At 42.8% G+C, this 15,238-nt stretch overlaps 1 protein-coding gene across 2 annotated transcripts in view; it reads right to left on the bottom strand.

Annotated features, from left to right (window-relative positions):
* Nucleotides 1–3,835: 3,835 nt before the first annotated feature.
* RNF169 (ring finger protein 169) overlaps nt 3,836–15,238 on the bottom strand; it is a 54,931-nt gene continuing 43,528 nt past the window's right edge. Inside the window, exons 5-6 of one of the 2 annotated variants that reach the window (XM_036428259.2) lie at nt 9,246–9,339; nt 3,836–8,804 (exon numbers count right to left, since the gene is read on the bottom strand). In XM_036428259.2, the coding sequence (XP_036284152.1) occupies nt 7,623–8,804; nt 9,246–9,339 (1,276 nt within the window). In that variant the 3' untranslated portion in view covers nt 3,836–7,622. The remainder of the gene's footprint in view (nt 8,805–9,245; nt 9,340–15,238) is intronic. The other variant, XM_045578141.1, reaches the window with a different exon arrangement.

Genomic DNA, 15,238 nt, shown 5'->3' with positions numbered 1-15,238 from the left:
AAAGCGTGCCAATGTAGAACTCCCAGGAAGGAGACTACTAGGAGGCTACGCAGTGGCTGCTCCTCATCTAGGAAGAGGCCTGAGTAAGGACTCACGGGAGCTGATGTTTCTTATTCATCCTTGCAGCCTCAGCTCAGGTGTGTCCTTAACTCTCCTTCCAAGCCGAACTGGGCTTACCTTTTTTGTTTTTGTTTTCTTTAACCTAGTATGACCTCACTGGGCACCACACTGCATGGTGCCAAATGATACCTCTGGTGCTAGGGCCAGGGTCTGTATCCAGAAAATACTCAATAAGATTGAATTTGTGGATGAAATGGAAAATAGCTCAGGCTAGCTATCTTAATGGGATTACACACAGCTACGGCTATGACACTCAAAGCCAGTGCTGGCTTTGGGAGTCAGAGGGCCCAGCTTCCAGGCTGTCAGGGCCAGGTCCATGTAAATGAGGGCCACCCCTTTCCCAGCACCAGGCTACAAGGTGATTAATGAGTGTGGTATGTAGAGCTTTAGGAGCCAAGAGGCAATCAGAGATACTGACCAATTGCTTTGTCTCTTGAAAATCATTTTAACGGACCTCTGTGGAAGAGGTTGGGCCAGATGATTTCAAAGGTCCTACCATGTATGGCATTGACTCGTATATCAGTTCTTCAAATTGGCTTTACAAGTTTAGATAAAACAGGGATATATTTGTTCTCTGTTGGATGAGAAACTGACACCAAGCCGATTTTAATGAGTTCCTGAGCAGTGATTTCAAAAGAGGGTATTTTAAAAATTCAGATGTTCTGGCCCTGGCCAAATGGCTCAATTGGTTGGAGTGTTATCCTATACATCAAAAGGCTGCAGGTTTGATCCCTGGTCGGGGCACATATGGAAGGCAGCAGATCAATATTTCTTTCTCACATAGATGTTTCTCTCCCTCCCTCCCTTTCTCTCTAAAATCAGTGAACAAGTACTCCGGTGAGGGTTAAAAAGCATATCAGATGTTCTGAGTAAAGCCCTAATGTGCAAGGAAAATGTCATCCTATACATTAGTTCTTTCCTCGGGTTCTTTTTGGTTTCATTAGAAGAGTGGTTGAATATCAGAATAACAGTCATAAATTGGAAATACCTTAGAACTCAGAAGACATAATTGTACACTACAGGATCTCCATCTTACTTAATTTCCCCCGTAATTCTGAATGCCAAAGCAAGACATTCCAACACAGGGCATCTCCCCAAGCAAAGCTGGCATCAAAAATCAGTCACCCAGCCAGCGTGGCTCAGTGGTTGCGCGTCAACCTATGAACCAGGAGGTCATGGTTTGATTCCTGATTGCAGCTCAATACCCAGTGTGGAATGTGTAGGAAGCAGCCAATCAATGACTCTCATCATTGATGATTCTATCCCTCCCTCTCTGTCCCTTCCAGTCTGAAATCAATAAATATATTTTAAAAAAATCACACAGTCCAAGCTTAGCCCAGCTTTGCCTGAGATTGCTCTCCAGAGGTCAGATTTTTTTTTTTTTTTTACTAGAAACAGAACATTTACTTTCATGAGTTTGCTTTACTACATTCTCAGCTTGGGCTTCCCCTCGAGAAGGGAAACATCCATCAAAGAATGCACTGTGGTACTGTTTAAATAACAACACAGCATTCCATTTGATTCCGTGCCATTTCCTTGTTGGCAGAAGCATCCTTGACAGGGCATGACCTGTTCTAAGTTCTCAATCTTTGTCTTTATGCATGTGAGAGGTGGCCAGCAGTGGCAGACCACAAGGATCCAGACCCCTTGTCCAATATTAATGCACACAGCAGGTTGAGTAAAACCAACCCATTTTCTATTTCTAGGTGGGAAGGGGAAAGGCCCTAAGGAGAACTGTGTTTATGTATAAAGAACTGAGAACAAACAACACACACACACACACACACACACACACACATGCATTTATGATAACTGTTGTTTTCCTTGCAGTTACCCATTCTCTCCTTAGGATTTGAAGTGTCCTGCTGGAGGCTAAGGGATGACCCCACCTGCTCCCATTGGTGGCACAGCTTGGAGGGTGAGCAGGAGAATCTGACTGTTGCCTTCCGTAGCCAGGGCCCAAAAGCTACTTAAGTTGTGACAGCTTGACCTTTGAGGGGTCACTGCTGTTTTGAGTTAGAGAAATGAAAGGCCTTACCTTGGCTTTGTTCCACCAGTTCTTGATTTAAGACACTAGAAAAGGTAGAGAGGCAGCCTGCTCCAAGTTTGAGGTTGCCTCCCACACTTACTGACAAGGCATTAAGGAAGCATTTACTCACTCAAAGCAAAGTGTGTAAATATTTTTCTTAGGAAGAAAAAAATACTGATAATACATAGAACAATGTGCACATACAGGCTTGGCACTTTTCCTTCATCCAGTTTAACCAACCTCTAAACTGGTGACCTCTATATATCTTTTTCTGTAGAACAAACATAAGAAAGTTTCAGTGGATAACACTGATGTGTAAGGATACATTTCTGGATCCTCTTTGGAGGAAAATCTATTCAGCAACCTATTTCCCTAGAATCGCACTGCCTTCCCCTCCTCCCAAAGCAGACCTGCTTTCTCTTTGAGTCCTAACGATTTATAAGCAGTTGTACTTACTTCTAAAAACCAGGCCCAAAGGCCATTCTATAGATTAAAGGACAAGGGTGGCTGAGAGAGATTTAAGTCCAAAGTTCTCAATTTTTAAAGAAAAATGAAGGGCTGGCTGGGTTTTAACCCTCGGTAGTTAAAATGACTGTTCCAATAAATGTGTCACTTACCAAGATTCCATATTCACCTTGTACTATGGGGATTTTCCCATCGGGGTGTATATTCAGGGGGATACAGGTACCTTTTAAATCTAACTTTAAAAATCAGGAAGAAAGCTGTTAAAACAAAAAGCCTCCTAAATCATTTGGTTGTCCCCCTTATTACCAGAGAGAGAAAGAAACTTAAAGGACTATTTATTCAGACCCTAGAAAATTATAATATAAAACTAGAGGTTTGGTGCACAAAATTTGTGCATGGAGTGGGGGGGATGTCCCTCAGCACAGCCTGCACCCTCTCCAATCTGGGACCCCTTAAGGGATGTCCAACTGCCCGTTTAGGCCCGATCCTGATGGTATCGGGCCTAAACGGGCAGTCGGACATGCCTCTCACAATCTAGGACTGCTGGCTCCCAACCTGCCTGCCTGCCTGATTTCACCTAACCTCTTCTGCCTGCTAGCATGATCACCCCCTAACCATTCCCCTGCCAGTCTGATTAATACCTGACTGCTCCCCTGCCAGCCCAATTGCCCCTAACTGCCCTCCCCTGCAGGCCTGGGTTCCCCACAACAGCCCTCCCTTGCTGGCTGGTCTCCCCCAACTGCTCTCCTCTGCTGACCTAGTCACCCCTAACTGCCCACAATTGGCCTCCTCTGGAGGCCATCTTGTGGCAGCCATCTTGTGTCCACATGGGGGTAGCCATTTTTGACAAGATGGGGATAGCCATCTTGTGTCTTGGAGAGATGGTCAATTTGCATATTACTCTTTTACTAGATAGGCTAGGACACAGGGTGCTGGACAATAAGTTACTAATTTCTTAAAAAGAAGAGGGATGGCAAGGGCGAGAGTTTGACTTGATTTCCATGCCTGCCTATTCGAGCTGCATGATATTTTATGGTTATGATCCAGCCTTCAATTTTTCTTTCCTTCCTCTCCTGCTGGCCCTCCATATGAATGCAAAGCCAGGCAAGAAAAAGGAAAGAAATGCCACGTTGCTGCTCCAGGTGAGCAGTTCTTATTGGGAACGAAGTTAGGAGGTTACTAAGTTGAGATGTGGCCATAGGTGCTTATGCTAAAAGCAGCTTCTGAAGAGATCTTATTGTCCTATGATCACTTGAGGATAACATTCATTCTCTTCTGGCAAAATTACATAGGAAATGGAAAGCAGTATTGCAATCACTTCACAAATACTGATGGGAATATCTAAAATGTTCAAGGCAGCCTGCTTGGTGCTAGACAGTATCTTGAATGGCACCATCCAAGAGCATCTCTATGGAAGAAGTGGCCTTTCATAAGACCATTAACAAACCCTCCGGCCACATGAACATTCAAATACATCCCATCAGACACTGAGCTCCGCCAGAGCAGAGACTGTCCTCTCCGCCGTTGTATCTCCACGACCCAGCACAGTGGGCACAGCGTTCGAAACTCAGCAAATGACTGTCAAAGGGAACAGAGAGGATGGTCAACAGCACAGCCTTCGGTCACCAGCTTCGCCAGCCAAGCACAGTGGCAGCTTCCGATTTTAGTCAGTTTGTAATCATACAGCAATTAATTAAGCAGCTTTAATCTCTTAAGGGAAAATGAACAAAAAACACAGAAGGCATTCATCACCAGTGCTCTCTCCAGGCAAAAATTTTAAAATTAAATTTACAAAATAAATGAAGCCACTTACAAAAAGTTTTCCTGGGAAGCCTCAGCCAAAAAAAATGAACCTTTTAAAAAGAGGCAATGACATGAAAGGGGCCAAGGACTGGATACACACTACCCTGATTCGACACCAACCTAACAGGCCCGGATGACTTCTTCCAATGGATACAATCAACAGAGTCAGGAACGTGTTCCCCAGTGTCATTCCCCCTTCTCAGGGTACCACATTTCTTACATTTCCCATCAGAATGACCTCCATCCTTCATAACTGTCCCTTTAATAAGGAAAAAAAAAACACACAACCCCACAAAGAATGCATATACACAAGAAACAAAAGATAGTAGGACATGAGAAATTTGTATAGTGAATCAGATTCCAGTGATTTGTGATAAATACATTTGCTTTGTGAAATAGTGCATCTCTTATTCTAGCTGATAAACCCTCCCCATTATTCTATTTTCCCTACCTTGTTTTTCTCTTTCTCTAAAGAATTCATGTCAACAACTCCATGTGTGATCAACTTCACAATCAAGCAACAGGAGAGGGGAAATTTTTCAGAAAGAAAAAGTGTTCAGATTTTGGTTATTAAGTATGGGAAGAATCTTAAAATACAGATAATACCTTAGTGATTTCTGCCTCCTCTGAAGCCAAGCATATTAAAAATTAAGCCTCATCCCTCCCTAACCTAAACTGCTTTGCATATATTTGAAGTACTACTGCTCAGCTGGAAGCATGGGAAACAGCAACTGTCAACACCATCGGAGGCACCACCGCCGGGCTAAGGAGGAAAGTCAGTGAGCTGGATCCATAATTCTCTTACCAACAAGCAGCTTTTCACTCTGTACCTGAAGCTATAACTTGTTGCTACTACTATGTGATTTCTTAAAAAGAAAGTATTACTCTGGGGAAATATTTAAAATATATATTCTTCTATTAAAAATATTTATCTTTTTTTCCAAAAACAAAAATCGGTTCCAACGGAAAAGGATTTTTTGAATTACTGGAGATATAGAAAAGGGTGGCAAGTGGAAAAATAAGTCTTCCCTACCGTCAGTGAGATCAGCCTCCCAATAACACTAAGAACTATCTGAAACGGCGGTAACTGGCATTTTCTCCGTGGGCGTTTAGTAAGTCATCCTCTCTGTCTTCTGCAGACCAGTGCCAGCTCTTCTATCCTGGGTACCAATGTGCCCTCCAGCAGCCTTTGGAGGGCAAATGTTGCTGGTAGGATCTAGAACTGAAGTGGTGTGAATATAAAGTAATGAGACTGATGTGTTTTTTACACGCACATCTGCATGCGTGCACGCACAGAGAACACAGGACACATACATTCAGGTGAGTGATACTCCCCACCAAAGTAGTCACTGGGGAGGTTCCACATATCGCAATGATCACCAAAATGCTTACGGCATCTCTGGAACTTATCTCTGGGGACCGTTTATGAGCTGCACAGAAATGGCTCTGAGCACTTTACAGGTGCACCCCATTTATCATCCCAAGCCTCGTTTTCCTGCCTTCTCTTCCAGAGGTCTCAATAGCTTCTGACTAGTCTGAAATTTAAAATTCTCTCTCCTATAACCCTAAACAATTACAGATTTTCTCAGAGAAGGGAGACAAGTCTCCTGAGAAGCAGCAAAATAAGGGGACAGATCAATCTCTAGTGACCCTGATCAGTGAGAGCGAGTCACTGTTCTGGATCTTTGCTTCTGCCCAAAGAAGAGGAAGAAGTTGGACTATTTGGCCGTTAAGGTCCCTTCCAGTTCTAACTTTTTAGGAGTCTGTGTTTCCAGGTGTCTCTAGAGTTTGAGGACAGCCCCAGACATGTTTCCACCAATGGCAACATCATTGGAAAAACACAGTATCCTGTTGGGGCCACTTAAAGGGGACAACATACATTGGGATATATAAGCTCTGAAAGGTTTGTTAAGTGCCAGTCATATGACTTTATAGTAACAGCTCATACATGCACAGGGAATGTCAGCCCACCTGAGATTCCCTAAAATCACATCTTACTCCCTATTCTCAATGAGCCCAGATGGGCAGAAGCACCAAGCACCACCAGGGATGCAAAAGACACATGGTGTCAGCTGCTAAGGAAAATAAACCCCAAAGGTCCATGGGACTGAATTGACCAGCTGCATCCAGCTAGATACCTTGTTTCCACAGGATGGAGTTTCAGCATTGCTCTTGCCTGACTTCTGGGCAAAGTTTTTGGACTTTAGATCAACATTGCAGATAACCCTTGGCCACGTGGAGAGTAATAATGATGTCCTACTGCCTTTTATCTCACAGCCTGGGGAGAAGGAGGCTATCAGCTGTAGGGGTGGGACTAATTGCACAGTAAAGGTTTACAGTTCTAGTCAATCTCATTATCTGCAAAATGGGCACTCAACGCCTAGGCAGCTTTCCCTAGGCTCCCCCGGAATGACCTTGGGTTGTAGTCCATATAAAACCTGTCGGCGTGGAAAATCCATGGGATTTGTTGTGGGGAGACCCAGTGGTCAGTCTGGGCTAAGCCACTTAGCTGAGAGAACCTGAACACCTACCTGCACTGCAGTTTCATCATCTAAACATGGGGTTAATCCCACTTACACATTAGGTCTCCTGGTAAGACCAAGTTCAACAATGACTGAATTGGCCTGTCAACTTTATAGCATCAATCACCTTTTAACAGGGAATGTTAATTAGCTTTTGTAGAAGCGTAAACTCACTGATCTCATTAGGAATATTTACTCATGGAAAGGGTCAGAAGAAGAGCTACATGATCTTTTGGAATCTGCCAAGGAATTGTATTATTCCACTTCTTTGGAAAAGATGGAACTTATTTTTATCTGCAAGGTCGATTTACAAATGCACTCAAGTTAAAAGAAGTCAGGAGATCTATCGGTTTGAGAAGGTATCCCCTCTTTCCGCTACCATTTCTACCTCTGGCCGTTGTGCTCCTGAATCTCATTCGAGGCGGGTGCTGCCAGCTTTGGCCCGAAGCCCTCAGGCCTGGGGCACACCTAGGGGGTGGGCAGTGCTTCTGGCCTGGGTCACAGGGAGGCAGAGACACAGTTCCCTTGGATACAGACTACAAAGGCCCTGGAGCCTCTCAGAACCACATCGGGGTGTTCTGCCATGAAGGAAACCCCCAAGTCCGAACGCTGCGCTCTTCAGCATGAATGGCCAAGCCCAAAACAGAGAGCTCTGAAAGACAGGTGACGCTGTCCACGAGGAGCTACTTGGCCCCGGCCATGCTGCTGGACCGTAAGAGATACGGATCCACGCTCCCTTTCCGCCGGCTCGCAGTCCGCCGCTCGCTGTCAAACATGCGCTGCAGCTGCAGGGCCAGCCGCCTGTCTTCCTCCTCCTGCTGCAGTTTCTGCTCCATCTCTCGCAGGACCGGGTCTGCCGGGGCCGGACCCGACTCGCCGCTGCTGTGTCGCAGCTTCTTGAGGGACCCATTCTGTTCCAAGTGCTTGGTCTTACAGTGTCTTTTCCGGCCCCGACGTAAGGCAGGCAGTGGCTCCTCGCCTAGGTCGTCTGCCACAACACCATTGGGCAGATCGAAATGATTCGCTGGCTTCAGCTGTCTCTTTGTTTTGAGGACCTCGCCTGGAACATGGTTTTTGGGTATCACTGAATTCATCGCCGAGATTTTCATGGCTGTGCTTACACAAGTTTTGTCTAGCTTGGCATCTGGGGTTGACCCTGACCCTTCAAACTTCTCTCTCACAGCAGTCCCACTGGCTCCCGCTCTGAGTTCTGAAGAGCAGCAGGTTTCCAGTGGGACCTCAGTGCTCCTTTTACGCTCACTGCCCTGTTGTGCTTTTGTTTGGCTACCAGAGGGGAAATGGTCCGGGTCAGCGGGGGCGGGTCCCACACACTCAGAGAGCACATGCCCGCGGGACAGTCTTGTGTTTAAAGCCAGCCGCGGCCTCTCCTTGCTAGAATGGATGACTTCAGAAACGAGCACGTCTTCCCCTGTGTCTGGAGCCGAGGTGGTGAGGGTGGCTTTCGAAAGGGTTTTTTTGATCTGTCGCTCCTGGAAGATCTGCTCCCACTTTTTGAGGATCCGTGGACTGGCCTCGTAAGATGTCTGCTTCTGCAGACTTCTGGTTAGGTTGCGGGGTGTTGATTTGATGATGAGGGGACTTAGCACACGGCCATCGGGGAGTCTCTTGGGAGGAGTACAGGGCGAGCAGACGATGGGCTTGAAGTGGTTGAGTTCTTCGGAGATGCTGTCGTTGCTCTCGGGGCTGATGGAGCGCTCGGGCTTATGCAGGGAAGCCAAGGAGGAGAGGGAGCTGAAGGGCAGACGCTTCTCTATGGCCAAGTCGGGGGCGGAGAGGCAGCGATGGTTCTGGGTGGACAAGAGGACACCAATGATGGGGTTGCAGGTTGGGGTTATAGTTGTGACCTGAAAGAGGTTAAAAAGATTATACCTACGTACATATTTGCGGGTGTTTTTTTCTTCATAATTCCTTCATAATGGCAGAGGGATAGGGAGGGAAAGGGTAAGGAAAGGGATAAAGAGTGATATAAGCCTAAGAAAAGGGGAAAATCCCTAACCTAGAATGTACAACATTTTCAGAAATTCCTAAAATTTGAACCAATACAATTAAAAATCTATAGGGAAAAAAGTCATCTAGAACTTCTAAAAATGTTCATCTGCCAACCCTCATGCTATCCATCTGGCTACCAATTCAAACTGTCTTCCCATCATTGCTATTTATAAAATTCCCCAGCGTAACCAGTCTGCCCAGGACCCTGTGCCTCGTCGCATGGAATGGTTTCCTTCCTGGCCACGGACAGGAGGTGCGGACGGGACTGACGCCCAGGGCCTGTGTCTGAGGTGTACCTTGGCTTTGCTGGTCGGGGCCGCTCGGAGTCTGCTCCTTGTTCTGTCCTGAGCAGTGTCACTGCAGCTCTGACTCCTTTCTACCTTTAGGTTCCTGAAAAAGAGTAAATAGAAGGCAAATAGTCAAGTGTAGCCCATAATGCTAGCTAAGGAGAAAAAAAATAAAAATCTCTTCTGTCCTTTCAAAGCCACCCACCAAGAAAGACAATTTCCTTGGGCAACTGCAATGGAAAATGAGTTAATTTAGTAACAAAACACATTCAAAGAACAAAACCTGTCAAAAGAAGAGGAGTTCTCCAGAGAGGGCATTTGGTTTAAGCTTTTGTTTCCAAACTGGAACTGCTTCAGTAACACAAGACCAATGGCTGTTCTGCTCATGCTTTGAGAGAGATGGGGCTACTTCACCTTCCTGATGGAGTGGACACACTGTCCAATCACCTTTGCAAACAACAGATTTTTCCCCTTCAAATGTTTCCACAAACAATCTAAATCAGCCATGAAACAAAAATTTACCTACAAATATGTAAGCACCCAAAATGCCACTCACTGATGAGTATTATCTGGGCAGTGAAAACACAAAGAATTAAGATACCGTCTAAGTCTTCGAGGAGTCAGAGTCCAGTGAGGCATACAAATAAATAATTCAATACCATACAGTGAAATGGCACAACAAAAAGAGTGTGCCTGAAAGACAGGCTGGCATAAAGGAGGGGCTTATTAGTGACTTGGATGGAGTGAGAGCAGGGCAGGAAAAGCCAAAAGCCAAGGTGGACACACAGTCATGCAGATGATTCCAAACAGAAATTATTTCCAAACAGTTTTACTTAGCTTTGGAATGGAACACATCATATCTCCTTTTTTTAAACTTTCCTTTAAAAAATTATTATATATATAATAAATATATATTATATATTTATATATATAAATATATATATATATTTTATTGAGCCTTTACATAGAGGAAGAGAGAGGAATAGAAAGCCAGAAACATCGATGAGAGAGAGACATCAATCAGCTGCCTCTTGCACACACCCACACTGGGGATGTGCCCGCAACCAAGATACATGCCCCTGACTGGAACTGAACCTGGGACCCCTGAGTCTGCAGGCCGACGCTCTATCCACTGAGCCAAACCGGTTTCAGCTCATATCTCCTTTTTTATAGCAAACAACTTACTTTTAAAGTTTTACTATGCCAGAGAAAATTTATAAAGGTGGTAATGAGATATATTTTCAAGGCACCTCTCCTCTTCCTGCATTTCTAGCAAAGGCCTGTCCTACTCTGACTTCCATTCCAGCATTTCTGTGATATTCCTCCCATTCAAAACTTCTCATCCTGTGTCTGAGCGCCACATCACCTTTCTAGATGGCTTCACTCTGATGAACAAATCCATGCTGTGTTATCAACAGGAGAAAGTGGTGGCCAACCTGCATTACACATCTGCCCTTCAAGGAAATTCAGCAGGGAGCCTAAACAACGTGAGAGTTGTACCCTTTAGTGTGAGATTTATTTTGGAACAGGTGGTAAACTTCAACATCACCCTATAAAGGGCAGCTCAGAAGTCAGCTTGGCTTGTATTTTACCCATATTAGACCAATATTGGAATCCATTTGTACTCCCAGAGCTTATACAAACTGTCAGTGTTATAAGCCACCCAGAAGTAAACTGGATTGCAGATTAAAATGCTGCAGTGAATAACATGTCCTTTGGGTCAGGGGGAATGGATACAGAGCTGGAAAAGACAGCATTCTTATTTCAAATATATGACTTGTTTGGCATGATTTCATCAGAGGAAGAAGTAGACACTTAGACACTCATCAACCTAAGAAAGAACTTTGTAACTTTCAATAGTCAGAGCAGTTCAGTGATAGCCCTAGGAGGTCCTGTCATTACGTGTTCAAACTGAGGCTACACCTATACTTTAAGATCCAAACGTTCCATAATTAAGAATTAGCTTAATATAATTAAAAAAAACTGTTTATAAATCCATTTCGTCATCAGTGACAGAATCAAATGTAAAGACACTGACTGCATGCCCAAGTTACCGGAGTACAAATGGCAAGCACACAGTTAAGGAGGACCTCTTTACATACACGCTAAATGTGATTTGTGGTAAAGATAATAAAAAGGCCCAGGAAGGAAAGCCACAATTGCATCACTCCAGCACACCAGGAAGACACTGAGAGCAGTTTCTGATCATTTACAATCTTTTGGGTAAGCTTTGGTATAACTGAAATTGTCATTGCCTCTTCCATTCATTTGGTCAGCAGACTTTACTGAGCGCCAACTCTGTGCAAAGCACTAGAGACGGACTGACAAAAAGGTAACCTTGACCAACAAGAGCAATCAGTCATGGAAGTCCACCGCACCATAGCATGACAGCGCTGTAGGAAAGCAGTATTTTGTACTGCTACACTCTCTAAGAGTTTCCTTCTAAGAGTTTTATAGTTTTAGCTCTTACATTTGGGTGTCTGTTCCTAAATGTAAGAGCTAAATTTGACTTAATTTTTGTATATGGTGTGAGGTTGGGGTCCAACTTTATTCTTTGGCAGGTGGATATCCAGCCGTCCCAGTACCATATGTGAACAGACTATTCTTTCCCCTATCAAATGGTCTTGGCACCCTTATTGAAAATCAGCTGACCACAGATGAATGAATTTATTTCAGGACTCTCAATTCTAGTCCAAAGATTGATATCTCTACCCTTATTTCAGTACTACACTCTTTTGATGGTTGTAGCTTTGCAGTAAGTTTTAAAATCAGAAAAGTGTGAGTCTCCACTTCTGTTCTTTTTAAAGATTGTTTTGGCTATTTGAGATCCTTTATAATTCCATATGTGAATTTTAGTATCAGCTTTTCATTTCTGGGGGGGGGGGAAAAAAGGAGATTGACATTTTAATAGATTATTGCAAAGAATCTGTGAAACCAGTTGGGGAATTTTGGCATCATAACAATAGTAAGTCTTCTAATCCATAAGCACAGTGGTGTTTCCCTTTATTGAGGTCTTCTTTAATTTCTTTCAGCAATGTTTTGTAGTTTCCAGTGTCAAGAATTACATCTCCGGGGTTAAACTTATTCCTAACTATTCTATTCTTGTTGATGCTGTTGTAAATGGCATTGCTTTCCTACTGTAATTATATTTTCAGATTGTCCACTATTAGTGTGTAGAAATTCAACTGATTTTTGTATCCTGCAACTTGGCTAGTTTATTAGTTCTAATAGTTTTTCATGAATTCTTTAGTATTTCCTATGAATGACACCAGGTCACCTGTAAATAAATTTACTTCTTTCTTTGCAATCTAGATGCTTAAATGAGATATAACTGACATATACAGGGTGGGGCAAAAGTAGGTGTACAGTTTTGAGTACATGAAACACAGTTTATTCTTGTATTATTGTTTATTAATTGTATTATTATCCATATAAATAACTGTAAACCTACTTTTGCCCCACCCTGTATTATAAGGTTTTATAAGTGTAAGGTTATTTTCTTAGTGGTCACCCTGGGGATTACAATTAACATCTTAATTTATAACAACCTATTTCAAATTAACTATGAACTCAACTTCAATAGCATACAAACAGTTTGGTCCTATGTAGAATTCTGTTCCCCCATTGTGTTGTTACAGGCACACAAAGAATCACAAAAATCATGAATGTAATATACAATAAACATAATATATAGATATTATTATTGTAGTATTTGGTCACCTTAAGTAGCTTCAAAGTGCTGGCTGTAAATAGTCAAGGACAGTGAACTTGATATTATTCTTAGGCCTGAAAGAGCTCCAACAATAACTTCACTAAAAACAGGGAGGTAACCTCTCCTCCCGCCTTTGTGTGCACCAGTGTCTGTATCCCCGAACCCCCACACAGTGCTGGGCACACAGCGGAGAGAGTCAATGAGTTTCTTGCAAATGAATGAAAATATTGTATAGAAATGCCTCTCTTTTCTTTAAAGAAAGGAAACTAACATTTATTAGGAATCTTGTCTGTCAGGCACTGTGCTGGGTGTTTCAGATAGAGTGTATCTCATTTAACCCATGCGGAAGCCCGCTGAGATAGTGATCATCCTCCTCAGTTCATGAAGAACTGAGGGGCGTGATCCTTCCCAGGTTACACAGCGGAAGCCACGGTTTCACCCTGCATCTCTCTGATTCCAGGCCTGAGCTCTTTCTACCACTGTGCTCTGCTTCGCCACAGAACAAAACCAGCACATCTAGGAAGCTCTCTCTCCCGAACATATCATTAAATAATAAACAAGAGAAAGCAGCATTGTCTGAAAGGCAACGGGTTTAAAATTTCTGCTGCCAACAAGCCAGATGGTTTCTGGGATGCCTAGTTAGGCTAAACATGCCCATAACCATAATGACTTTCAAACAAAGAAAAGGAGGGACAGCCAGTATAAACATGCAGCTGGAAAGCTAGAAGATTTAATCCTTATAAAACACTGCTTAAAACATTTTCAAATGTTAATCCATGATATAAAACATTAGACAGCTCATACTCTCCACTGCTCACTCACCACTCTCACCCATAACCACATTAGTTTCTTTTAATCACATTCTCAGGTCTGGCAGAGCCAATTATCACCAAGAAGCCAAAGGCTAGGTGTGTGATCCCCCTTTACTGACCCCCAATCCCCAACATACGCACACATTTGAATGAAACCGGCCACTTCCTTAGGCCTAGCTGTAGCGGCCATACAACTAGAAATGGGTGAAATTTCGTTACAATCCTTCCCTTGTGTGTTTATGATCTGGGTTATACCAGTATTCTTTCTTTTTTTTTTTAAGTGTACAATTATGTTTTTAGATATTCACAGTTACTAAGCATCGCCACAATCAATTTTAGAATAACTCCATTATCTCATACCCTTTAACTAATACTCCCAAACCCCATCCTTCTCCTCCTTAGCAACCACTGGTCCACTATGTCTCCACATATCTGCCTGTTGTGAACATACACTAGTATTCATTTGCAGATGGACAGAAACACGGCTTCCACAGCATAATGCAAAAGGATTTGAGTCTCCTCAAACAGCATGATAACTGGACAGCTTCTTAGATCTCTGTAGCAACCTAGTATCTTTTTAGAACAAACAGGGTATAAATTATCCAACAAAAAGAAGAAAGGCAGCTTTCTCCTACAAAGGTAGATCATTTCAAGGCAAAGATCCAAGCACAGAGCCTTTTAGCACAGGTTCTAAGAATGGTTTGATAGAAAGAGCATAGATTTACAGTCGAGAGAGACCTGAGTTCCAATTCCACCTGTCACTCTGCAAAGGTGATGCATTCTTGGGTGAGTTATTTAATTTCCTTGAGCTTCATTTTTCTTAGCTGTGAAATGAGAATAATATTACAAATTTTGCAGGCTTAATGTAAGAATTAAATGAAATGAGGTGAAGCACATTCAACATGGCAGGAAGCACTGGGAAAAAGCTAGCTCCCTCACCATCTGGCCAGGTCCCCTTCCCCCCCCCCCAAAAAAAAAATACTATGATATTTCTATCCTATTATATCAGAGGTATTACTGACACCTCTAAAACCTGCCATTCTTCTTAAGTTCCACATCACTTCTCCTTAAGTTTTTTTTTTTTTTTCATTTTCTAGCCATATTCCATTACTTTTAACAGCATAGGGGACAACCAATTTTATTTTATTTTATTATTCTAGTAGAGAAGAAAGGTCATTAGAAGTAAAAAGAAATAAAATTTAAAAGCAAACAAACCAGTTTTTTAGATATTTAAGATAAATTAACTTTACAATTGTATATCAAGTTAATTTTTTTTTCAATTAACATATATTTTATGATTAACTTAGAAGTGACCTAGGTTTAACTATTACTCTGTCTGCCTATTTACAAGAAGTTTCATTTTCAAAAGATTATAGAACTTCGTTAATAGTGCTGCAAAGCCCTCTTTAAGGCTTTTAATTTCTTAAATGAAAAGAGACCGAGCTGTTGGCAATATTCAGCCAGAATTTGTCGATGGA

The sequence above is a fragment of the Pipistrellus kuhlii genome, unplaced genomic scaffold, assembly GCF_014108245.1.
Source record: "Pipistrellus kuhlii isolate mPipKuh1 unplaced genomic scaffold, mPipKuh1.p scaffold_m20_p_9, whole genome shotgun sequence".
NCBI lineage: Eukaryota > Metazoa > Chordata > Mammalia > Chiroptera > Vespertilionidae > Pipistrellus > Pipistrellus kuhlii.
The sequence above is the reverse complement of the archived record's forward strand: the minus strand, read 5'-3'. Positions and strand labels throughout refer to the sequence as shown.